Raw genomic sequence first — 24,240 nt, 5'->3', positions numbered from 1 at the left:
CGGTTAATTCCCTTCTCTCTTGTCTGCCGAAAGAGATGAGCCGGGTCAAGTGTGAATCGTTCAGTTCTCACCCTGACCCTCACCGGTTACTCGCGAAGGGGGGTTTTTTTTTCCTCTCCCAATTTGGGCAACCGCGTTGAGCGTGTCTGCGTCTGCCGCTGCCGCTGAGCCTCGTTAGCTCATTCAATGCGCAAATCTCGTTTCGCTCGTTCCCACAGCCTTTGTGGTACACCGTACACGCCGGCTCAATATCGCAATCCGCCTCGCCTCGCCTTGCTTGGTTACCAACCTTCCGTACCTCTCCGCCACACCCCATCTACCCTCCAACAACCACCTCATCTCTGCTCTCGACCATCGTCTGCCAGCCACTCGACCTTCTGCTCGGATTCATATCATCAGTCGATTCGTTTCTACGACGTTCATCTACAACCAGACCAACCCATCAAACGCAACCAGTCTGCTGCTCGTTCTGCCTCGCCGATTCACCGACTCAGCTTTCCGATCCATCGGCACACAGCCAGCGCGATCTAGCAACACACCACTGGCTCCTCTTCAGCTTGATCCAGTGGAAGACTCTTTTCCTTCGCAGCTGCCGCATATCTCGCTACATAGGAATGGCCTCTCGCACTCTGTAACATGCACACGGGTGCACCGCTCGGCTCATCTTCTCTCGACCACACTCACCGGACTGCCGCCTCACCTGTGCTGGCTCAGCCGCACGATTTAGACAGCATGCCGACATCACTTCCGGATCCCGTCTTGGCCTTGTCCATGGACAATGTGCTCAAGATGAACGACCTCAGCCTCGACCAACTCGCCAACCTCTGGAACGTCTTCACCAAGTGCGCGGAATCGCTCGAGTCTGGTCGACGTCTCGAAAACCTCTCTTGGCGTCTATGGTTTCGTGAGGCCCACATTCTTCCACCGGATACCTCGCTTTCCGACCTCACCGACTTCACTCCGCTCGATACGCCTCTTATCAGCCGTGCAAACAGCATAACCGGCAGCTACATGCCTGTCCGCCTCTCCACAACTGCAACTCTGCGCTCCGGAAGTGCGCTCTCCGATCCCGAAGACGGCAACGACTCCGACTACTCGACCGACAGCGAGAGCGGCATCGCGTCCACCAGCGCAGCGCCAGTCCCATCGGTACCTACGTCCACACCCGTCAAGCGGAGGGTCAAGCTGGATCGTACCGGTCGAGCTACCACATCATCTTCATCCCATGGCACCACCGTCGCTCCCTCTACACCCTCGGTAGCTGCTCAGCGAACCAGACTCGCGGAGAGTATCGCGGAGCGCACCAGTCGTACTATGAGCGCCGCATCCCGTCGCGCCAATCTCGCCGACATGGACGCCGAAGTGTCGCGACGCAAGCGAGGCATCTCATCTTCGTCGGCCTTCGGGAGCAAAGCTCGCGTCAAGCAGCGCAACCAGGAAGGCGCATCGCGCCGACGTCCGTTGAGCTTCCAGACCGCGCTCGAGAACCTGGTCCTCACCAGCCGTGCCGATAACTTCGCTTCGCTTCGTGGCACGCAGGGCAGCATGCCTCAGCTCAACGCCAGCACAAGCGCACTGGACGCTCCTCGCAGATGTCAAGACAACAGCGACGATGGCGAGAGAAACAGCGCGCCAGCTGAACTGAGCCCCATCAAGAGCTCCAGCATTGCTCAAGTCGCCCTTGCCTCCCAGCTGCGCAACGTGCTCGAGCCATCTGCGGCCGACCGGGCGACAATTCCTCTTTCCCCGAAATCGGTACGAGCTGCAGCCAGCGAAGAGCATTGTGATGCGCCAGAGACGCGTGGTCCTCTTTCTCCTACCAAGATGGCGGTGGCTTTGGCGCCCACCATTGGGGCCATTTCGAGACGTGGCTCACAAACGATGCTGTCAGATGCGAACAAGGCTGCCCAGTGCCAGGCTCAAGCTGCATCGGCCTCTCGACCGGACGAGCACGCCAAGACCGACTCAGTCGAGGACCGACCTGCGTCACCGCAGCAGCTCATGCCTCCTCCATCAGGATTGCCCGAGCCCACGCCGGCCGCATCTGTCATCAAGCAGAAACTCTCAGCCGAGCAGCCCGCCTCCGCCACGGAACAGGCTGAAGAGGCCGTCGCCACCGACGACCATCACAATGAAGGTTCACGCGCATCGATGGGCATGGTGCGCTCCGACTCCGCTTCCAGTGCCTCGACACAAGCTTCTCATCGTTCGACAGCCAACGGCGTCGGTGTGCGCCGATCCAGCCAGGCTCGAATCACGTCGAAATCCTCTGCCGGCACTCTGCACGCCGGCAATCGATCCAAATCTTCATCTGGCTTGCATCGAGCAGCCAAGAACAGCAAGAGCTCAGACAGAATCGCTGGTGCGCCTGCCAGACCTGCGCCTCGTCACAACCTGTTGTCTGGACTCGCCATGACCCGGACCACCACCGAACCCAAACCAGCGCACGCCGTGGCCCGTAAGCCTGTACCAGCCGAGGCGCAAGTTGCCAGGGTAGCAGCTGCCGCTGCTGCCAAGAAGGCGCCTGTCAAGTTCACTATGGGCGGCGACGAGAGCGACTCGGACGCATATGAGGACGAAAGCAGCGACGACGCCGAGGCAGCCCCATCGAAACCTGCCGCTGGTGTCTCAGGACAGGCGGCCGCTTCCAAGGCCAGCAACGCGAGCAAGTCCAAGCAGGACTCGGACGAGATCGTCGAGCTCGAGGAGGCCAACAACGATGAGAATGATGACGACTGGGCGAGCGACAGCGAAGCTGAGGAGCAGGATCGTCGAATGCGCCAGGCCGCAGAGGCTGAACGTCGCAAGCGCGAGGAAGAGGAGCGACACAGAAGTATGTTCCAGAAGCAAGCGATCCGCTCCAAGTCGGCCGCCGATCTGCGCCTGCTGGCACCCAACGAGGTCCGTTCGGCTGGACCGAGCCCTCCCGAGCAGCCCGTGCGCGGCTTGCTCAGCTCGCTCTTTCATCCAGACGAGCAGCACCCTCCTCCTGGCCAACTGACGGGCCGCCCGCACGCCTCGGCTGCCGACCTGCGGAGCAGGCCAAGCATGTCGTCGCAACGCAGCCTTTCCAATGCAGCCCGATCGCCTCCAGCTGTGCGCCGACCCCGTGCCCACCGTGACAGCAACGACAGCACCAGCCACGCGCCGCGATCGTTGCGCGAAGGCAGCTTCGCAGGCCTCACCGGCCTCAAAACGAGCAAGAGCGCGGTGGCGCTGCCTTTGCTGGACACGCACATCACGCGCTCCTCGACCGGAGGCAAGGCCAAGCAAGACGAGCAGAGCGTAGCTGGCGGAAGCCACCACTCGGATGGTAGCGCCAGCAGTCCCGACTCGCCAGTGGCGGCCGCTTCGTTTGGCAGACCAGGAAGCATGGCTCTGGCTCGGCTACACGCGCTTAGCAGCATGAAGGCGCACTCGAAGCGAAACTCGAGCTCGAACGGGCAAGCAGCAGATCAGAACGTAGCAGGATCACAGCAGCGACGTCACCGATCGGAGGCCGATACGCAGCTGGATCGCGAAGCATCGTCGCGTTCGCTGCGCCTTGAAGTGAGCCCAGACGACCGTGACTTTGCGATTCCTTCGCGTGCCTCGCTGACCAACTTGGCACAGAGTCACCATCGTCAGTCGGCTCCGTCGCTGGCCACGCGTCATTCGGACCAGCAACAGTCGCGCAGCTCGCAGCGCGATGCTCTTGGCTCTGGGTCACGCTCCAACAGCGAGGGCTTGCCCTCGGGACACGCGTCCTTGCAGCAGAACGGCGCCAGCATGCACGGACCGGTGTCGATCTCGCGTCCTCGGTCGTCGGTTGACTTGCCCGAAGCAGCGGCACCGCAGACACCTCGAACCACACGACGCAACATGCTCCGCGACGAGCTTTCGGAATCGCTCCGCCAAAACCTGCTATGGGAGCGCCAGAGCCGCTCTAGAATGATGGGACTTGGCGCTCCCATGGCCGCCATCAACCAGCCCCAGCCTCAGGGTCCGGGTCATCGACGAGACAATGTGCTCAACGGCAACGCGCTGCGACCGTTGACCAGCACAGGCTCATCCACGGCCGATCGAAGGAACGGCGGTGAACCTAAACCCAAACGCTACTCGGAGGAATGGGGAAGCTTCCACCACAAGGGCTGGTAATGACCAGTACCGAACAGGTACTGCGCGCACCACGTTACGAAAGTCTCTTACACTTTCTCACATTCGTATGTACTTCTTACACGACGTCACGATTAATTGAACCCCCATCATGTTACCCGGCTAGCACTTCATCTCTTATGCTACGAATACGATCCACAGGAGTTTGCATCATCATAAGCCTTGCAGCAACGTGCGGATGTGCTGAGTGAGTGGGCGCATGTTCTTAACGAACGTCCAAGTCTCGGTCAGCGTCTCACTGCTCCGAGCCATCCCAATGAGTGAAAGGGTCGGCACACCGAGCGGCTAGCGATGTTGTCGGCGCGTGGCCGACAAAGTGACTCGAGCTGCTGTGCCATTTATTTTATTCCAATTACCGAACATTCTCCGAACGCTCTGACCTTGTGACTTTACAGAGCCGTCACGCGCGACCAACGCAACGCATTCCCAACACACCGATTTTGACTCTGCAAATTGCATTCGAGCTGAGCACGGCTCGATCGTCATTGGTCGACGAGGCAACACCTTCACCAGCACCATCACCACCAACCGCTCGCATTGCATCGCTGGGATCGCTGTAGCTTGTGCGCATCGACAGACTGTCTTCCGCTCGTCCTGCCCATTCGTAGCGAAATCAGGTGCACAGCTCGCCTTCGACCTCGACCACCCGCCGAGCATTCAGCGGCGCAACGGCGATCGAAGCTGAGTGGGTGCGCTATGCCTTCCAGCGTCGCGCCTCCTTACTCGGACGCCTCCATGACATCGACTGTCTCAGGCCTCTCCTCTGCCTTGACGCGCACATCTACCGCATCGATACAAGAGTGGACCTGCCCGTGCCTCAATGTGCGACTTTCATTAGCAGCAGAGTCTACACGGTCGTTTCGAGCGAGCAATGGCAAGCCCTGGCTTGCTGAGCTCGCTTCAGACGATGCCATTCATGTCAAGGTCCCTGATCTCATATCTCGCGAAACCGTCAGTCTGGCACACCACACAAGCTTCGCCTGCGCCAAGTGCTTGAACTGCGATACTTTTATTTATGCCGTCAACAAGCCTGCACCTCCAGGCCCAGCACGCTCGCTAGGCTTCAACACCTCGTCTGCCAGTTCGGGAGGTTCGGCATCAGACGCTGCAAGCCCTTCGGCCGCAAGACAACTCCGCTCGCCCTCTCGAGATTCGGCACCAACGATCGACCGTCTCAACCCGCGCAAGAACGAGTCGCCAGTACGACCGATCGACCGCAAGGTTTGGATCCTGCCCGATGCTCTGAGTCCAGAACAAGCTTCCAATGCTGCCAAAAGCAAAGCTCTCTCTCCGGCTTTCGAGATCTTGATAGCTGGGTCCCACGCCTCTCTCTTCGATAACGCGCCTCAATCTTCCTCGCATGCTCCTGCACTTGACACCGCCCGTGAGGCCACACCCACTCGACCGTCTGCTGGCCTCCACAATCGGACTTCGAGCTACGGCTCAACCGCAAGCGCCGTTGCATACTCTCTGCCAGCCGTCCCTCAGCATCTCGTTTCGTCGCCTCCAGCTTCCCCTCGCGTCGGAACTCCCTCGACGAACGCTCCTATTTCCCCCGGCGCAGTATCTTCTCCAGCACCTTCTCCGCTGGGATCGAACTCTGTCTCAGCTCCTTCCGCTAATCCGCTAGCGGTCCACCTCGACTCGATTGCCATTGAACGTCTCAAAGATATGCGGTCCAAGGCGGAAGCAGAGGTGTTTGAACTCGTCCGACAAAAGCGTCGCGAGATGGAGCTGCTCGAAAAACGTCTCAGAGAAGAGGCAGAGTCGCTCCTTGCCGTGACAAAAGCATCCAAACAGAGCAAGAGCAAAGGCAGCAACAGCGCTTCGACTGCAGCTTTGATCGAAAGAGCCCTTCTCGAACAGAACCAGCAGCAGTCGCACCCTCTCGGCGAGTCTGGGCGAGTCAACATTGGCGATGACGCAAAGCAGAGTACGACCCCGACCCAATCCAATGCAGCTGCAGTCACGTACGCTCGGACGAGCCGGCCGTCTGCACCACGCGATGCCGGCGCTGTCCAAGCCAGCGTCTCGGACAACGGCCGTCGCGACAGTCTCCATGACGAGTATTCAGATCTCCCGCCTTCGGCGTTCGAAAGACGACCTACCTACACGAATCCCACCAATGGCACCGCTTCCTCGCACAATGCCGGCGCACAAACCGCGGTAGCCTCTTCTCTGGGCGGCCTCAGTGCGTCCTTTGCCATGCGCGGTCGCGATCTACCAGCTCAGATGCAGGACTGGGCAGAGAAGAGGCGTCTACGAGAGCGTTATCCGCAAGGCGACCACTCTGCACTGCCGTCCGCTGCCAACTCCACTGTCAACTCGGCTGCCGGCTCCATCGTCGACTCGGAGGAAGACACGTGGACGGCCCAGAATGGAGCGAGCCTTGCTCCTGGTCGACGCAGGACCAGGGAGAGCAGCGCCAACACTGAAGACGACGGTGAAATGGACCAGAGAGGCCGAGGTCGCCAGCCCTCGCGTCAGCGTGGCGGTTCTTCGTCCCGAGAACCCCGAGAGCCTCGCCACGCTCGTGATGAGCAGCAATCGCAGCAACCCCCAGTCACCACAAGCGGCGCCGGTCAAGCACGGCTATCTGAGGCTCGTCAAGATTCAGGGCGTGGCCGGACTGGACGATCTTCTGCCGGCCTGTTCAATCCGCCGCCTGCAATGTCTTCGTCTCTGCTCACCAAACGGCCCGCGTTGGCTTTCGTCGACGATGGCCGTGACGCAGATGAGAACACGCCATCTGTAGGGGGCAAGCTCATTTCGCCTCAAACGGTTGCAGAACCTTCGGCTCAGGTCACACTTCGTCCCCGGGGTCCGCCTCCTTCTACCGCCGAGCCGCTCAAGCCTGCAACTCGCAGTACCGCCAATGCTGCCAATGTCGACGATGACCGTCGCGCACGCCCTACTGGTCCGGGCGCTTTATCTGATCCCGCTGCGACCAGCAGCACCCGCGGTCAAGACAGCCCTAAGTCACACAAGGCGGCCGAGAAGAAAGTCGCCTTTGCAGAGACCGAAGACCGCGTCGACCATGAAGTCATTTCGGACGAATATGACGACGACGGTGACAACGATGAAGAAGAGAGTCAAAGTGTCACTCTGCAGCAATCGAGCGTTGCTTCCGTTGCAAATCGTGCTCGCGAGGCCAAGGCGCCCCTGGTGGACGAGTCCGCCGACGCGGTGTTCGAGATTGACGAAGAGACAGAAGAAGCCGATGCGGACGACAACAGTCAGGTGGAAGAGCCGCAGCTGTCTCCGGAAGACGATGATCGACACAAGGTCGAAATGTCCCAGACCGGTCTCCGTACAGGGGCATCCGGACGACCGCGGGGCCAGGCAGACGACCAGCTGCCCGGCTTCGAGGACGAAGCCGTCGATCACTCGTACAGCCGACGTGGACCTGGTTCCGGTTCCCTTTCCGATGACTTTCGTTCTTCATCATCGGACGACGATGAGGACGCAGTTCCGCCCGGCTTTGGCGCCGCCTCGTTCAGTGCCCTCGCAGCCAGTCAGAGCGCCATGCACACGCTGGCCTCTTCGTTGGCTCGAGCCCATGCCGACGACTCAGGCTTTGACCCTGCTTCGCTTCGCATGGATGGCCGTGTCGTTGTCCCTCCTCCCTCGGTGTCGAACCGAGACCTCGAGGCGGACTCGGAGCCATTCATTGTTGGCTCTCTTCGCAGCTCGTCTCGTCGAATGAGCGTGCAGCTTCAGCCTAACACTTTGTCGTCGAGTCGTCAAGGTGTTGACGCGGCTGATGGTGTGCAAGGCCAAGCTCCTGGCAGTGTTTCGAGCAGCGGACGTCATCCGCGATCCTCATCTCGGACTCGCATCAGCAACATGTCGAAGGAGGATGCCGACACTGAGGTGCGACTCTCGGGTCTGCTTGCTCCTAACGCACCCTCGCACCGCTCGCTGTGGTCGCCAAAAGAGGCCAAGGCTCGACGCGCCGGCAAGCACAAGTACAAGCTCAACGACGAAGACAATCTCAAGTGGGATCTCTGGAAGCGCAAGGTAGGCTCTGGTGATGCGGCCGACCCGAAAAGACCCGCCGAGGCTGCTTCCCAGGCTTCGGAACGCTCGACACCGATGGCCGTTGCGCCGCCCACGCAGTTCATTGCTGCGGGCAGCGGGATCGGACCGCGACCTCTGCGAGAAGCCACTATGATCGATCCCGACTATTCCAATTCTATCACCGCCTTTTCCGCCTTTGACCGCCATTTGCAAGCACGAGCAGCTGCAACTGTTGACGATTCAGCTCCGGCCACTGTCTCAGGCGGCCTCGCGATTGGCAAAAAGACCTGGGGCTACGGATCGTTCAAAGACGACACTAGCGGATTTGAAACGGAGCCCAAGACGTCGCTTCCGTACAAGGAGAAGATGATGGTTCCTTCGCTGCGCAAGGCACTACGACGCAGCATCTTTGAACCCGAACCACACGCCAAGCTCGAGACTATACCTGATGCGGACGATGCCGCTACCAGTGTGAGCGCCGGCAAATCGACTGCTCAACCGAACGCCATTGCTCAGCCAATTGCACGCACAGGTGTTGCCAGTGGCGGTGCGGGAGCAGAGCACAAAGGAGCTCTTCCGTCCAGTGTCATCACTCGAGGGTTCCAAATGCCAGGTGCTGCGGGTGTTGCGAGCGCCGCGTCCGGAATTACGACTGCCAAGTCCGTTCCAGTGCCTTCGGCATCGCTGCCTGCAGCGGCGCGGGTGCAGACTGGCCTTGGTATCCCCTCCGTCGCCACTTCGGGCAAGTCGACGGTGGTGACCGGCGAACATGTTACGCGGGACGCTGCAGTGGGACCGTCGCTTCCCGGTTCTGGCGCGGCAACACCCACCAGCTTTGGTCGACGATCTCCGCGACCACCGTACGTCGCGCCTCCACCGCCCACCTCTGCCACGACGGTGCTCGAAAGCAATCCGGCGCAGCACCCTCGCCCGCTCTCGCTCTTCCAGGTCGCTGCCGACACCAGCTTCCGTCTGCACGAAGAAGGGGAGGAGGAGGAGACCGACGAAGGCTGGGCCAAGGTGCTCAAGTTTATGCACGTTGTCGAGCAGCTCAAGACGAACAAGCGCACAGGTTGGTTGCATCATCGCGTGCCGGGGCCGGAGTCGATTGCGGACCACATGTACCGCATGGCGATGCTGTCGCTGCTGTGTCCTGCCGAGTCGGACGTCGATCTGGGCAAGTGTGTCCAGCTGGCTGTTGTGCACGATCTGGCCGAAGCCGAGGTGGGCGACCTGACGCCGTTGGATGGAGTGGATAAGCACGAGAAGATGCGCAGGGAGAAGGAGGCGATCCAGTACTTTGTGCACGACCTGCTGGGGTCGTCGGCTGCCGGATTGCGGATCGAGGCGCTGTGGGAGGAGTACGAGGCGAGGAAGACCAAGGAGAGCAAGCTGGTCAAGGATCTGGATCGGTTCGAGTTGGGGTTGCAGGCGATCGAGTATGAACAGAGGTATGGGATCGATGATCTGCAAGGGTTTTGGGAGGGGAGTCTGCCGCAGATTGCGCATCCGAGGGTGAGGAGGTGGGCGGAGGAGTTGGCGAGGGAGAGGGAGGGGTTGTGGAGGGGCAGGGGGAGGGCGTATGGCGACGGGGAAGCGCGGGAGTAGACGATGGAGGTAAGGATTAACTTATTGAGCTGTTGAAAAAATTAGGCGTGTTTTACGACGTCGAAAAGATGAGGAGGCGTCAGTCGCGGGAGAGATCTCAATCAAGCAGACTGTTGGGAAACGTGGGTGACTTTGTGTGAATGATAGTGGTATGTGAATGCGAGGGACAGAAGCTGATGTGAAGCGACGAAGAGTCTTACCATGCTGCGGCTACGATATGCGCCATCTCCCCTCCCTCTTGCTCCCTCCCCTGTCTAGGACAAGAACCAGCTCGCATTAGCGTACCAGCCGAGCAGGGGATTACTTCCATCCCTGAGCTGCAATTTTTCGGTCTCTGCGAAGCGCTGCAAAAACTCCGCATGAGGCAGAACCTTCAAGTTTCTCTCCCTGCCCGTTCCGTTGGCAGCTGGACTGTGGAGCCCCCGGGGGTGAAAGTGTGGATCGAAGAACCCTTGTTCAGAAGAAGAGTTGAGGATGTTTCGATACACTTTGCGGAGATGATCAAAGTTGGTGGGGAAGAAGATGTCGAAGAAACCCTGAAGTACGAGGTAGGTGGTAACGGGGATCATCGTAGAGCGGTAGCGGGTCTGGACGACAGGACCATTGATGCCGGGTACAGCGTCCGGGAGGGAGTCAAAGTCGGACATGATGAGACGGTGTTGTGGGAAGTTGTGTTTGAGGGTGGAGATGAGTTGGAGGGCGTTGGTGGGGACGAAGATGGGTTGGGATAGGTTGGGGTAGAAGGGAGTGTGGGTGGCGATGGCGCGTTGCAGGGAGGGGGGTAGGGAGCGGAGGAAGGGAGACGTGGTCGAGGTGGGCGAGAGGGAGGGAGAGATGATGGACAGGTACTGCTTGATCAATGGATCGGAGAGAGGTTCCCATAGCTCGTGCATGTCTCCCGTGTCATCGATGGATACGACCCCTTGGTACGGCGTAAAGTCGCGCGTCGAGTAGCGGACCACATCGTGCGCCAGATTGTCAAACACCTCCAACGCGATGACGAAGCATGGTTCCTGAACCACCCCTCGATCCCACGTCAGAACATCCTGGTTCACCACCTGCGCCTTCTCCCCATGCGACTCCAACTTCCTCCTCTGCTCCATCGCCAGCCTCTCCGAGATCTCAACAATCCGGTAGCGCGTCCTCGTGTAAATCTCCGGCTCCTTCTGCTCCAGGTAGTCCAACACACCCTTCGCCAACGCACCCGACCCAGCACCCAGCTCGTACACCACCAGATCGTCGTACGGGTAGTTGTGCAGCTTGTACTCTGCCACCAGATACCTTGCTATCGCCTCGGCGTAGTAAGGTTGGAAGATCTGCGTCGGTGTATGCCACACCTGCTTTGCCGCCATCGACTGGACGTCTGCTTCCTGGACACCCTCCCGTGCACGCATAGCCCGACCTCTGCGTTGGGCCGCTTCCAGTCCTGCTGCGCTGTACTCCGCCGCCGCTTTGCCCTTCGCCTCTTGCCTTGCCTCCGGTTTGTTTTCGAGGTTCTCTCGTTCTCGAACCAGAATCTCGATCTGCTCTTCGAACAGCTGATAGCGTTCTTCAACTTTACGCATGAACTCGGACTCGTTGCTGATCGAGTTGAAGTCGAAACCCGGGTTGGCGGGTCGAAGGATCCCCATCTCCTCGGTGTACATTTCGCCCGCTACCTCCTTTACCTCTCCGTTTCTTTGAGACTGCTCCACGGTTGAAGGTGGATCGGGCAGCAGCACAGCCTGCTTTGTGAAATACCCGTATTGGGGGTTGTACAGGCTGTCGTGGATAAAGTCTCTCGCCAGCATCCGGACTTCGCGAGGTCGTCCTCCTGGTCCGGTTTTCCTGGAGAAGGTCGGAGACGCGAGTTGGGAGGACGTCACGAGCGGGTAGGTGTAATGTTTCGCTTCAGGATGGAGGGTGAACGGATCGTAGTTGTACTGAGAGCGGTGCCGTGAGAATTCGTCTTTTGAGTTGTTGGCGTCTTCGTTCTGAGGGCGTTTGGGGGATGAGGAGGAGCTAGCATAGCGAACGACATTGAGAGAGTGAAGGAATCCTGAGATTGTTGAACGATGCGGGTCGAGTGAAGTACGCAACGGTCTTGCTTTGGTGGTAACGGCGCTCTGTGCTGCCAGTGAGCTGCTTGAAGGGACACGAAGGCCGCGCGAATGCTGCACCGCGATGCGGCGAGAGCTGCTTGCGACCGCCATGGTGTCGATTTTGTGTCGATTCGAGCTGCTGGGTTCGCAGGGCGAGATGAATGTCCGTCGAGCGGGAAGCAGCTGTCGTCAGTCGAGGTACGAGAATGCTGAAAGGACCGAGCGCAAGACCGAAGGAAACGCAGAAAAGCTTGCTTTCTCAGCTGCCTGCGGCCCCCCGAAAGCCGAGCTTTTTTCGGACTTCAGGCTATTGCGCGCTTCTCCGCGGCGCGGAAAGACTTCAAACAACGCCAGCTCTCACACGACCCCTGCTTCTTGCCGCTTTCTCCCTCGCACTCCCAAGATGGTACAAGAATGTCCTCCATCTACTCACTCGATCTCACGAATTCACGGATGCTTTGCATGCGCTGAGATTGAAGATTACAAAGTCGTCTCGTTCTCCCTGCTTCTCCCCTGCTGGCTCCGTCTTCCCCCTCCCTTTTACGACAAATCAAATCCAGCCTCGCTCTGAATCGCATACCTCAACTTTTCCCTGCACGTCTGCTCATCCGCATAGTCGGGCAGCTTCAACATGTTGACACAAGTGCTCGCCGTCGGCAACCTGCTCTTATCGTCGCCCGCCTTCCTGATCCCGAACCTCGGATTCAACTGGCTAAAGCCGAGCAGCGGCGGATTGGGCGAGCTGGTGACAAACTTGAGAAACGCCTTTCGCATCGGCTGGTCGAAATCCTCCAACACCTTCCAAAAGTGTTGCACCGTCAGATCCGCCTCGTGGTATCCGCCAAGTACCGTGTTCTGTCGCAAGTCCGCAATGTCGACCGGATCGTCCGTACCCGAGATCAGAATCGATAGCTCTTCTCGGTTAAAGTTGCGCAACCAGCGTGGATTGATGATGTCAGCCAAGCCGTTGAAAAAGGCGTTGCACTGGTGTTGGATCTGCGTTGAGAGACGGTAGTGCGAGATGCGGAAGATGTACTCCATCCTGTTGAGGTTGGTGACCGGAATGTTGGCTCCTCCAGGTACGAGTTCGCGAGTCATGCTAACGCCGAACTCTTCATCCGTCACCGTAAAGTTGAGCGAAAGATCCTCCACGTTTCCCTGGTAGTTTTTGAGCGAAATCAGGCCCTTGTACAGCTCCTTGTCCAGAGTGTCGATCGAACCCAGATCGTCGAGGTACGACTGCTTGCCAAGCATCTTGGACAGGAAGAAGCCGGCAAACTTGGCATCCACCAGAATACCTTCGTACAACGCCTTTCCAATCACACGTCCTAGGAACTCGTACCATTCGAGCTGATCCCCCGAGGTGGCATACGTGTGCGGGTTGGGGTAAAGCTCCTGAGCGTCGGTCGCCTTCCACAGGCCTCGGTTGGTGTCGAACGCCTCCCGCACCAGCGACGTGAGGAACTCTTTGAACAGACCACCTCCATCGATTCCCGCCTCGGGCTGACCGAACTGGTCGACAAAGATGATCTCCAGTGGCTTCTTGATGTCAGCACCGAGGGGAGCCAGGCTGGCGAACCCGTCCTGTGCGACATGCTCTCGTCGGATCTTGACTGCTCGACGTCGCTGGTATCGGTCCATATAGATGCCGTTTTTGACCGCGTCGATGTTGACGAACTGGCGGAAGATTTGTACTCGGACATCAAAGGGGATCATGAACGGTACGTTGTTTAAGATGCCAAGACGTGGCGAGAGGAAGGCAAGGTTGAGCGCAGTGAGGTGGCGGCTACGAGCACCGCCCTGAGCGCGCAGTTGTTGCAGACGAGCCAATGGCTGAGGCGCCTGTCCGACATCTTCATCGTCGTCGGAAGCACCTTCATCATCGGAAGCATCTTCGTCCATCGGATCTACAGAGTTAGCTGCAGAGTTCTGGGTTGCGACACCAACCGAGACAGCAGGCAACTCATCCTGCTGCTGCTGTTCGCTGCTGAGCTGCTCCTCCTCGAGCACGACAATGCGCATGAAGTCGTTGAGATCCAGATGGCTGACCATCAACCAGTGATCAGCAGGTGCAAACCGATGCCTCGAGTCTCGCGAATGCATCTGTTTGAGCAAAGTCGTCACCAACGAACGCAGCGACAAGAGCGTCATTCGCATACCAGGTACGCGAGGAGTGCGACTCTGCGCCTTGCCATCGGCAGCATCACCACCGTCGAGGTCGACAAGAGGCGCTTTGCCCTCGTACCAGTACATGGCGAACGCGACGTTACGCAGCAGACCGCTGATGCTCAGAATCTCGTCGCGAGAAAGCCAGCCTGCGTTCGACCTGCCACCACCGCCGTTGATTCCAAAGCCCTCGTCGACACTCGAGAGGAACTCGTCGTCGCCGAGGGTGAGAAGCACCTTGGAGAGCATCTCGAGCACCAGAACCAGTGCAGGCCAGTCCTTGCTTGTGCTCGGATCAGAAAGCGAAGACAAGATCTCACGCGCTCTCGTGTTGTCGTGCGCCGAGGCTAGGTTGCGGGCGAGCGAGCTGCCACGCACATAGCCCCTCCAAAACTCTCGAATCAGGCCTGTGCCTGTGGGACCGACAGGTCGTGCTTGCTTTGAGCTCTGAGCCACAGCTTGTGCGTCTGCTGCGGAATAGAGCAGACGGTTGAGAATGTAGTCTTGCTTCTCAGCAGGCCATGCAGATAGAGTTGAGCAGATAAAGGCGAACAGCGGCCCACGGGTGGAGGTGGGAAACTTTCTTGAAAGAGCCAGAATCGAGTTGAAGTGGTCATCGGAGATGAGTACACGAAGTCGCTCGTAGGTCTCGAGTGCTTCAGCTGGCGCCTCGTTCGATCGGGCCGCGGCGCGAGAAGTTCTGCTGCCGATGCCATTCGTTGGCTGGGCTCCAGAGCTGCTGCTGGGCGGTTCAAAGTCGGTGCCAGGGAGCCAATCTTGAGCATTTGTGAGAGCCTGAAGGTACCTGGTCAGAGAAGCGCCATCTTTGATGAGGTTGACACGTTGTGAGCCGAACGCGAGCAGATTGGAGAGCAAATAGGGGCGTCTGAGGGCCCGAGTTGCTTCCTCTTGCTTGCTCGAGACAATGGCCGCAGGGTGCATTGGAGAGGCTTGGATCTTCTCCGGCTTCTGAGAAGCGATCCAGTCGAGCAATTCGGTGAAGGGCAGATGCGCAGCGAGATCAGTGACCGCCTTGAGAGGCAGTCGTTTGCGAAGGGCAGGGATGGTCATGATGTCGACTGCGAAAGCGTGCACTGCTTTCTTGCGGAACGCAGAGGGGTCTACTGGGTGCGAAGTGGCATCGTCCTCCACTTGAATGGCGGTCTGCAGCGAGGCGCCTTGACTGGTCCTTGCTTGAGTCGCTGACAAGGCAGACGGAGCTTTGAAGGAGTGAATGGGGACCAAAGACAACGAGATGGCCGTGGAGAGACTGGTGGCGGTCGTCTTTTGCTGAAGAGTGAAGGAAAGAATGTGAGCGCGGAGCGTTCGGTGCAGATCCAAATCGAGAAGAAGGCACAGAAGCGAAGAGGCTAGCGTCTCGCCGTGCTTGTCGAGCGAGATGGCGTTGGAAGGCGAATTCGAGTTTACGCCCGTGACGAGGCTGAGAAAGGCGAGAAGATCCATGTCGAGAGTCGAGGGCGAAGCTGGAGAGTATGCGTGCTCAGCTCTGGACGCAGCTGCTGTAGTGAGGAAGCGTAGAGCATGTTTACAGGCCAGGCGCAGCAAGAAAGGCCAGCTGCTGGCGATGTTGTTGTTCTTGTACGCTGGGTCGAACGGAAGGAAGACTAGTTGCTTGCCCTCGCTGATCGGGCTGGACACGAGTCGAAGCCAGCTTGCAAAGTTGTCTGCATCTGACTGTTCGAGCGTTCTCGAGTCAGGGCCAAGGCTAAGTAGCAGAGCTCTCGTACCTGAAACGAGTTGAGGCAGCGACGCCGAGGGATCGGTCTCTACGTGTTGCAGAAGCTGGTGAGCCTGCTGCTGCCATTGCGATCTGACCTGACGAGACTGAAGAATGCGGCGTGTCTGCGACTGTATGCGGACGGAAGCGAGCTGCTTGCGCCGTTGCTGCTCTCGCTCGAGACGTTGCGCCCTTGCGCTGCCTGCCGGGTCTGCTGACAGCGTTGATGTCCCACCAAGAGTGACGGGCGCTCTTGTACGGCCTGCGCCTGTGAAGTGGAAGCTCATGTTGAGGATGAAAGGAGCGTGGTTGCGCGAGCGTTTCGATTGCTCTTTCGATGCGCCCAGACTGTCAGTGCTTGATGTCGATGTAGGTGGGTAGGAAGAAAGCTGAGATCGAGTGTGGGCGAAGGTGTATGTCTGTGCAACCTAGAGACCTTTCAGCTGCGCAGCTGTGTGTCGTTCCAAGTTGAATCACGGGATGAATCCGAACATTGAGTTTGGCCACAGTGATTTACAGAGATTAACTCAGGAAGCTCAGAGTGTGCGCAGCGCTTCTTGCCGCTCCTGACGCGTCCTCGGGAAGCCGCTTTTAACGCCGTTACCTCCACTTTTGCAGGGTGCGGATCTTCCCTTTTTTCTTCCTGACTCCATGTTAGGTTGAGTGTGTGCAGCATGGCCAAAGCGTTGCCTCTCGCACATTCTTGTGCATGAACCCCACCAACACTCTCCAACACGACCCAGACAAGCATGACGGAGACACTCGAATACACGCTCTTCTACTGGCCAGAGATCCCAGGTCGCGGCGAGTTTGTACGTCTCTGTTTCGAAGCTGCCGGTGTCGAGTACAGCGAAGTCAACGATGTGCCGGAACTTCAGAAGCTGCTTCTGAACAAGGATGTACCCGGGATCGCTGCTCCGCACTTTGCCGTCCCTGTGCTCGGTGTTCGCAGCGGCCATACAGCGGATACTCACACCAAGAAGGCCAAGTCAGATGCTGCTTCGGACGTCCAGACCTCTCACCAGAAGCACTACATCAGCCAGACTCCCGCCATCCTGAGCTTCCTTGCTCCTCGACTCGGACTGCTTGGCGATGCAGACAAGCTCCAAGGACTCGAGCGGGATGTAGCAGCTGCACAGATCCATCAGCTTTGCGCCACCGCACTCGACCTCAACAACGAAGTTCATGACTCGCACCATCCCATCTCGGTCTCGGCGTACTACGAAGATCAGCGCGACGAGGCCAAGAAACGAGCTGCCGACCTGCGCGCCAACCGCATCCCCAAATTCTTACAGGTCTTCCAAGTCGCGTTGCAAGGAGATGGTGCTGGATTGGACCAGAAGAAGGACGGCGGACGAAGGCTGTGGGGTAGCAAGACGAGTATTGCCGACTTGACCGTGTTCCAGGTGATTGATGGCTTGCAGTTTGCTTTCCCCAAGTATATGCAGAAGTTGAAGGATGGCGGAAAGTACAGTCACGTCTTCTCTCTGCATCAAGATGTCAAGGACGAGCTGAAAGAGTACTTGGAGAGCGAGAAGAGGCTTCCCTACTCGAACGGTGTGTTCCGTTACTATCCGGAGCTCGACGAAGAGTAGACCACACCGCTATTTCAGCACTGTCAGATTGCACGTGGAAACATCAGCGTCAGCAAATCCTGGTATCACAGCATTGCTTGTGTGAGAGCTTTCACGGCCATACAGCAAATCTAGTCGTGAAGCCATGGACTCCTATGTCGATCATCTGGAATGTGGTTCACGACGATCTTCTTGCTTCGCAGTGTTGGTGAAGAGATTGCCGAACCCCGCCTTAATTTTTCTCGTTGAGCGGAGTGTGTGCGCTGCAGTGTTGGCTCAGGGTGCAATGTCTGCTGCAGCAACCGAGAGATTGCCGCTGCACTGCAGAACCGGTGACCAAATTGACCGGCGCATCTGCCGGGTTCTCTGCTCTGGAGCCAAATTCCAGGAAAGGTCAGGTTTTGCGAGTTTGCCGAGAACTCGACGGAACACGACACCAAGCCTGTGCAACCGGCTCTCTCTTTCTCTCTCGCGCAACAATGTCAGCTGCCCTGTGCAGAATTCGAGCTTTCTTCTCGGCTATCTCCCCAGCTCGAGACGGGTCTGAGCGAGCGCATTGTTGCTCTTTTGTCGGCGGTGGCAAGCGTGTGTGGGTGGGGTCCGGTGATCTCTGCCCGTCTGAACAGAGTTGGGTTGCGGCAAGAACCTCTTCCACGGCTCGACGAAAGGAGGTGCTGGTTCCGGCAGTTCTTTAGCCTCACACTTCTCCGTGCTAAGCTTGGACAGTATAAAGTGTGGATCATCGAAACAGCAGCTCCCCCTTTACTCTCTCACTCCATCGACCGACCACGATCCTTGCATCCCTCTAAAGCGCACAGCGTCGTAGTTTTCCTCATCATGGCTCCAGTCGCAGACACCAAGTCCTCCTCCATGGAGCTCTCCGCTCTCAAGGACAATCTCACGCTCATGGCAACTCACAAGAAGGAGCTCGAGCTCATCAAATCCGCTCCTGCCGCTCCTGGTCCGGGAATGGCGCTTGTCCACGTTCGTGCCACGGGAGTCTGCGGATCCGACGTCCACTTTTGGAAGCACGCCGGTCTGGGTCCTTGGAAGATCGAATCCCAGTGTGCGCTCGGTCACGAGTCCGGTGGAATCGTCATCGCCGTCGGTGAAGGCGTAGACAACGTCTCCCCTGGTGACCGTGTCGCCATCGAACCCGGTGTTCCTTGCTTCAAAGCCACCTGCGACTTCTGCCGTACCGGCAAGTACAACCTCTGCCCCACGGTCGACTTCTACTCTGTGCCTCCGAAAGATGGAACTCTGAAGAGGTACCACGAGCACCCAGCAGGGTGGTTGCACAAGGTTCCAGACAACATGTCGTACGAAGAGATCGCACTGCTCGAGCCTCTCAGCGTGACGTTGCAGGCTACGCTTCAGGCAGAGATCTCCTTGGGTACTCCTGTGTTGATCACCGGAGCTGGTCCCATTGGAATCGTTCAACTTCTCTGCGCTAGCGCAGCGGGTGCTACACCGATCGTCATCACCGACGTCGTCCAAGACCGTCTCGATTTCGCACAGAAGATCGTCCCCGGCACGTACACCTACCAAATCGATCCCAAAAAGTCTCCCCTCGAGAGCGCCACCGAGATCTGCAAGGTCTTCTCCAAAGCCAGCGGCAAACACATCGCCGAGGGCCAGAAGGACGTCCAACCTGCCATCACGATGGAATGCACCGGCATCGAGAGCTCCATCCAAACCGCCGCCTACGCTACCGCCGCCAGCGGTCTCGTATTCGTCATCGGCGTAGGTGCAAACTTCCAACAGATCCCCTTCATGCATCTCTCAACCAACGAGATCACGCTCAAGTTCTTGTTCAGGTACAGAGATACCTGGCCAAGGGCGATTCGTCTGGTCAGCAGCGGCAAGATCGATGTGAAGCAGATCGTGACCAGCAGGTTCCCCTTGGAAAAGGCCAAGGAGGCGGTGGAACATGCGGCTGACAGGACAAAGTTCAGTGTAAAGACCATCATCTACGATGATGAAGAGTAAAAAAACGGTTGTTCGGGTTTCAGCTTTATGATGTTTTGACAGCGACAATTTTGGGGAATCAAGTTTCGCACGCTCCACTCTCGTGACATTGTGTTCGAAGTGTGTGTGTGATTGCAGATAGATCAACTTGCTCTCACCCGCGTTGCGCAAACTCTTGCAACCAACTAGGCTCGATCGTACTGACCGTTCTAGCAAACGTCTGACTCGTAAACACCAACTCCTCAAACAGGATCGCGTCCATCTTCCTCCCGCCTCCCTCCCTCGCCATTTTGCTCGGATGCAACGTCGACGAAGGGTGAACTTTGAACAACCCGCTGGAGGATGCGGACGTGATGATGCGTTTGAATGTATTAGGTGCCGAAGGGTTCTTCAGCGCCGCGTTGGATATGCGTCCTTCGAGGAGCGATTGTCGTAGACCGATGTAGTGTTGGTCTTCTTCGGTATCTTGTGTCACTGTGGAGGTCGGCTTGCGAGTGACGAAAAGACCGTCTCGATTGGGTTGCGATGATGAAGAGGTGTCCGAGTCTGAATCAAGGTTGTCTGGATCTGATTCTGCATCGGCCCCGTTGACGAGCTGATCCGGATCATCATCGCAGACAATCTTTTGCTGTCTACAGATGTTCCTCAATTGCTTCCTGATGTGCAAGACGTTCTTGACCGCCTTTTCGTACACATAGTGGTTGCTACACCACGCTTTCACTCCTTCCCTCGCTTCCTTCTCGACCACCTTCACATCCACTTTCCCCTCGAGTTTCCTACCCTTGGCCATGGAGCGTGACTTGTCCACTTCGGCAAGATACGAGTACAACACGGTCAAGAGTGTTGCATGATCCCCCGTAGGATGCACGAACGTGGATTTGGCGCGGTTGGCCTCGTCTCGCTTTTCAGGGTCGGAAGGTTCGATGAGGATCGAACGGTCCGAAGAGAGGATGGCGATCAGATCGCGCGTCTGTCGTGCTACAGTAGGTCCGCGGTCGGCGGCAGCGATGAGCGACCGTGAATAGGCGGGTGATACGGGAAGCATGGCCATCTTGCTTCCGATCGGCGTGAGGGCTAGTTTTGCAGATGTTTTGGCTTGTTTACCGTTGACTTGGCCGTTGCTGGTCGGTGTAGGAGGGACGGCTTCGATCTTGAGCGCGCCGAGCTGGATCAGTTGGAGCACGGATTCCTGCAGACCAATACGATCGGGTTGATCCAGCCAGTCGAACGTGTACGGGTCCTGACCCATAGCGCAAAGCTGCAAAACAGCCGCCGCCAGGTCCGTACGAACGATCTCGGGTGTACCTGCCAACGGCAGATTCTGAAACGCCTCCTGAGTGTACAGCCGATAACACTCTCCCGCACGCTCACGACCCGCACGACCCGCTCTCTGCCTCGCCGCAGATTGACTGATCTCCTGTACCTGAAGCGTCTCCACTGCCGTGCCCGGCGTATACATTTTCTCCTTCGCCAACCCGCAATCGACCACAAAGACGATGCCGGGAATGGTGATACTCGTTTCCGCAATGTTGGTCGCCAGCACAATCTTGCGCGTGCGAGGCGGCGTCGGACCGAACACCTTTGCGCTGGCACTGGGACCGAGAGCTGCGTAGAGCGGTGCGATCATGACCGCCATGGGAAGCTGTTTCCCTTCCGCCTCGGCCCAAGCAGGAAGTTCGGAAGAGTAGAGCTCGAGTGAGCGCGCCAGGGTGTCGATCTCTTCTTGACCGGTCATGAAGACGAGAATGTCACCGGGTGGGCGGGAGACGTGGATCTGGAGCACGGTGCGCAGTGCGGCATCGGTCCATTCTTGTGCGGGTTGATCGGTGTGAAACATGGTGACCTCGTGCTGACGCCCTTTGACGTAGAGAATGGGCACTTCTTGCTTACCGTTGGCAGCGACGAGGATTTTGGAATCAGCGATGCTCGGGCTCACGGCAAGAGCGGTGGAGGGTGTCGCGAAAAAGTTGGCAAATCGATCGGCATCGAGTGTGGCAGACATGACGATGATCTTGAGTTCGGTCACCTCTGGCTCGCCGGATGGTTTACCACGTGCGATCCAAGATTGGCGGATCGCCTTCCTCTCGCGCTGTATCCTTTTTGCGAGACCTAGTACCTGATCCGTTCGCAATGTCCTTTCGTGTGCTTCGTCGATGATCAAAACCGAGTACTTGAGCAGCAAATTGGACCGTAACGCCGGCGAGCTTGCGCTGGCAGAATTGGTCGAGCTAGCTGCAGCATCACCGATCATCTCTCGCAACACCATACCGTCGGTCATGAACTTGACGCGAGTGTTGCGCGTGGTGCGATCCTCGAAGCGAATGCTGTAGCCTACCAGCCCACCTGCGGCGGTTCTTGCCTTGCCCTTGACGCTGGGCAGCACTGCAGGATCAGGCTGACCCATCTCGACCGCAACACGTCGAGCCAGAGAGGTTGCGGCGACTCGTCTGGGCTGTGTGACGCCGATCATCTGAATTGGCGCCCGGCGTGCAAAGCCCGCTTCGAAGAGGAATTGCGGAATCTGGGTGGTTTTGCCGGAACCCGTCTCACCGAGGATGACGACCGTGTCGTTGTTGCGTACGGCTTCGATGATGGCTTCCTTGCCGGAAGTGATGGGCAGTGCTGTGCGAGAATCGAGGATGCGCTGGTCGACGTTCTTGAGGGCATCTCTGATCCAGGCTGCTGGGTCGGAGCCGTTGGAGGTGGAAGCATGATTGCTGCGGGAGGGTGATGGTGGTGCCGAGCGTGAAGAGGATCCCAACGCTTTGGAAGGGGACGCAGAAACAGAACGAAGAAGTTCGTCCGCATTCGACAACATCGCAGAGGGAGCATTTGCGTATTTGCTCTTCTTCAACTTCTTGGTGGGCGAGGACGGATTGGAGAACGACTTTGGTGACGTTAGGCCGTCGTGGTGGTGTCGCTTCTTCTGTGGCGATCCTTGGGACAGCGACATGGCGAGAGATGGGGCAGTCACCTGCCTCGAATCGTGAGTCGTGATCAGCGACAGAAGTGAGGACGAACGAAAGGGACTTGAACCCTTTCAGTGTCCGTGGAGGGGGCGGCCTGAGCTTGCGCAATGCCGGAATGTTTTTGCTGTTCCTTGCTGCTGCACCTTCCAAAAATTTGGCTCGTCCGACCCAACTTGCACAACCGAGTTCCGGGATCGTTTGTAACGAGATTTCGAGAATGTGCTTGAGGAAGGCCTAACACGGACCTCGATCAAACTTGGACCTGTCTTGCAATCTTCCCTTTGATCAGCGTTCTGATGAGTCACGTAGAGCTCATGATGCCCAGTGCGTATGAGATCCTGCTATCCGGCACCGAACGGTCCGGTCAGAGAGATGTTGAGAACGGCTTGGATGATGAGTCGCACCGGAGAATGGGTTCCAAGCACAGCCTCCGAATGATATTAGTAAAAGCGATGCATCGGTGTAGGCAAAGCCGTAAGTAACATATTCCTCGGCTGTTTGATCTGACACGGGCGCAATCCCACGTCACGCTTTCCTGGTCTCAACTTGGCTGAAGAAGCTGAGCGACCTACTCGAAGAGGCGGGCTGCCAGACGAAGGGCTGCGTAAATCGTACAGCATTTCTTTGAAAGTGTTGATTTTGCGGAACAAGGTCTGTCGATCTCGGTGATGTGCATCTGTCGGAGCTGATAAGTGTCGGCAGGGTAAACGAGTCCGGCGATCCGTGCCTGGTGAAGCGGATGTTTGTCCGGAATAACAAGGCGAGTAGAGTGGTGTCGAGTCGAGTCGACGGGAATCCTTGGTTTCTCAGTACATTTTCCGCTTCTCGTCCTCGGCAAGCGCTACCTTACATCGTAGCTTTTCGGAGCTGCCAAATGCTGTCGAGAGCTTTGACCAGAAAGGTTCCCTCAGAGTTGCTCCGCCGGCCTAGGTGACGGAGGTGCGCCGACCACGAGGCAGCTTTACGGATTCCGCACCCGTCACTTTCATCGTTGCCCATGACAGCGAGTGGCAAATCGCATAAACGTGGTCCAACACGGCTCGCTGAACGACAGACGTTCGATGAGCCATTCCTTCGCCGTCGAATCAGCTCGAGATCGACACAATTGTCGTGGTCAGCTCCGAGGCGCGCATGGGACGATACCTGGACGAGGGTCGAGTGCAGCTCTCGGAAAAACAGTCGAGCTTGTTCGCGAGCGGCGGAATTCGTAGCAACACCAGAAACGTCTGGAACGTAGAGAGGCCAGTCGAGTCGAGAACCCTCTCTCTCTCTCTGTCGCTTGGAATCCGACGCCTCCACGTCTGTTTGCGCATGCATGTCGGATGCCCTTCCATTTTGGTCTGTGCAAGCTTCCGAACAAACGTTCTTGGCTGCATTTTGCTGTAGCCAAGACGAACCAGCAGCGCTTCGGATGAGCCATGTGACACGCCTTTCGAGTTTCCTACTGCTGCTCTGCAAATCCGACCACGACACCACGACTCATGGCGGCGTCACGCTTTCACCGTGCAGCCTGCTGCGAAGAATAAAAAGAGCCGTCCAAAAAAGAATCGAGCTCTTGCCAAATGCACGTGCCTCCCGCTGTGCTGCAAAGTGTTAGCTTCCTCTGCACCTGCCCCTCGCCATCAAAATTGCACTCTTGTCTCCCTTCTACTCACCGTCACACCATCATCGCCTCTCTTTCCCTGATCTCTATTTCGCTCGCAACACTTCGGTCGCTGGCCATTCACTCCCACTCCCGTCCTTCATCAGCGTTGCGTATTGCTGCGACACGTTTCCGAACACCCGACATTTTCATCTGCACAAGGGACCCGCACTCTTTGCCAACCCACGATACCCACAACCCGCGGCTCCACCCATTGAGCATCAGCAGCAAGCACTGACGTGCTTGAACCGCAGCTCGGTTCCCATTACGCATCTCAATCCTGTTTTAGACGGAAACCGTTTCACATCACATCTTCCCT

The 24,240-nt window shown here is 57.8% G+C and overlaps 9 protein-coding genes across 9 annotated transcripts; 5 read left to right on the top strand and 4 right to left on the bottom strand.

The window, feature by feature from the left end:
- Positions 1–186: 186 nt before the first annotated feature.
- On the top strand, positions 187–531 carry PHSY_003044 (hypothetical protein; the record flags this gene model as incomplete). Its single annotated transcript, XM_012333665.1, has 1 exon — positions 187–531. One exon carries the CDS (start codon positions 187–189, stop codon positions 529–531), a length of 345 nt encoding a protein of 114 aa, XP_012189055.1.
- Positions 532–732: 201 nt separating this feature from the next.
- Positions 733–4,137, top strand: PHSY_003043 (hypothetical protein; the record flags this gene model as incomplete). The annotated part of the gene is made up of 1 exon (XM_012333664.1): positions 733–4,137. The coding sequence occupies one exon, from the start codon at positions 733–735 to the stop codon at positions 4,135–4,137; it is 3,405 nt and encodes a 1,134-aa protein (XP_012189054.1).
- Positions 4,138–4,851: 714 nt separating this feature from the next.
- Positions 4,852–9,913, top strand: PHSY_003042 (hypothetical protein; the record flags this gene model as incomplete). Its single annotated transcript, XM_012333663.1, has 2 exons — positions 4,852–9,626; positions 9,829–9,913. 2 exons carry the CDS (start codon positions 4,852–4,854, stop codon positions 9,911–9,913), a joined length of 4,860 nt encoding a protein of 1,619 aa, XP_012189053.1.
- A 124-nt stretch (positions 9,914–10,037) lies between these two features.
- PHSY_003041 (hypothetical protein) lies at positions 10,038–11,975 on the bottom strand (the record flags this gene model as incomplete). The annotated part of the gene is made up of 1 exon (XM_012333662.1): positions 10,038–11,975. One exon carries the CDS (start codon positions 11,973–11,975, stop codon positions 10,038–10,040), a length of 1,938 nt encoding a protein of 645 aa, XP_012189052.1.
- Positions 11,976–12,404: 429 nt separating this feature from the next.
- Positions 12,405–16,055, bottom strand: PHSY_003040 (hypothetical protein; the record flags this gene model as incomplete). The annotated part of the gene is made up of 1 exon (XM_012333661.1): positions 12,405–16,055. The coding sequence occupies one exon, from the start codon at positions 16,053–16,055 to the stop codon at positions 12,405–12,407; it is 3,651 nt and encodes a 1,216-aa protein (XP_012189051.1).
- Positions 16,056–16,517: 462 nt separating this feature from the next.
- On the top strand, positions 16,518–17,363 carry PHSY_003039 (glutathione-S-transferase; the record flags this gene model as incomplete). The annotated part of the gene is made up of 1 exon (XM_012333660.1): positions 16,518–17,363. The coding sequence occupies one exon, from the start codon at positions 16,518–16,520 to the stop codon at positions 17,361–17,363; it is 846 nt and encodes a 281-aa protein (XP_012189050.1).
- Positions 17,364–17,628: 265 nt separating this feature from the next.
- Positions 17,629–19,331, top strand: PHSY_003038 (hypothetical protein; the record flags this gene model as incomplete). The annotated part of the gene is made up of 2 exons (XM_012333659.1): positions 17,629–17,735; positions 17,969–19,331. 2 exons carry the CDS (start codon positions 17,629–17,631, stop codon positions 19,329–19,331), a joined length of 1,470 nt encoding a protein of 489 aa, XP_012189049.1.
- A 133-nt stretch (positions 19,332–19,464) lies between these two features.
- PHSY_003037 (pre-mRNA splicing factor) lies at positions 19,465–22,263 on the bottom strand (the record flags this gene model as incomplete). The annotated part of the gene is made up of 1 exon (XM_012333658.1): positions 19,465–22,263. One exon carries the CDS (start codon positions 22,261–22,263, stop codon positions 19,465–19,467), a length of 2,799 nt encoding a protein of 932 aa, XP_012189048.1.
- Positions 22,264–23,125: 862 nt separating this feature from the next.
- On the bottom strand, positions 23,126–23,596 carry PHSY_003036 (hypothetical protein; the record flags this gene model as incomplete). Its single annotated transcript, XM_012333657.1, has 1 exon — positions 23,126–23,596. One exon carries the CDS (start codon positions 23,594–23,596, stop codon positions 23,126–23,128), a length of 471 nt encoding a protein of 156 aa, XP_012189047.1.
- Positions 23,597–24,240: the final 644 nt, after the last annotated feature.

Source organism: Pseudozyma hubeiensis (assembly GCF_000403515.1).
Source record: "Pseudozyma hubeiensis SY62 DNA, scaffold: PHS32, whole genome shotgun sequence".
NCBI lineage: Eukaryota > Fungi > Basidiomycota > Ustilaginomycetes > Ustilaginales > Ustilaginaceae > Pseudozyma > Pseudozyma hubeiensis.
Note: the sequence above shows the minus strand (reverse complement) of the source record. Positions and strands in the feature narration are given on the sequence as shown.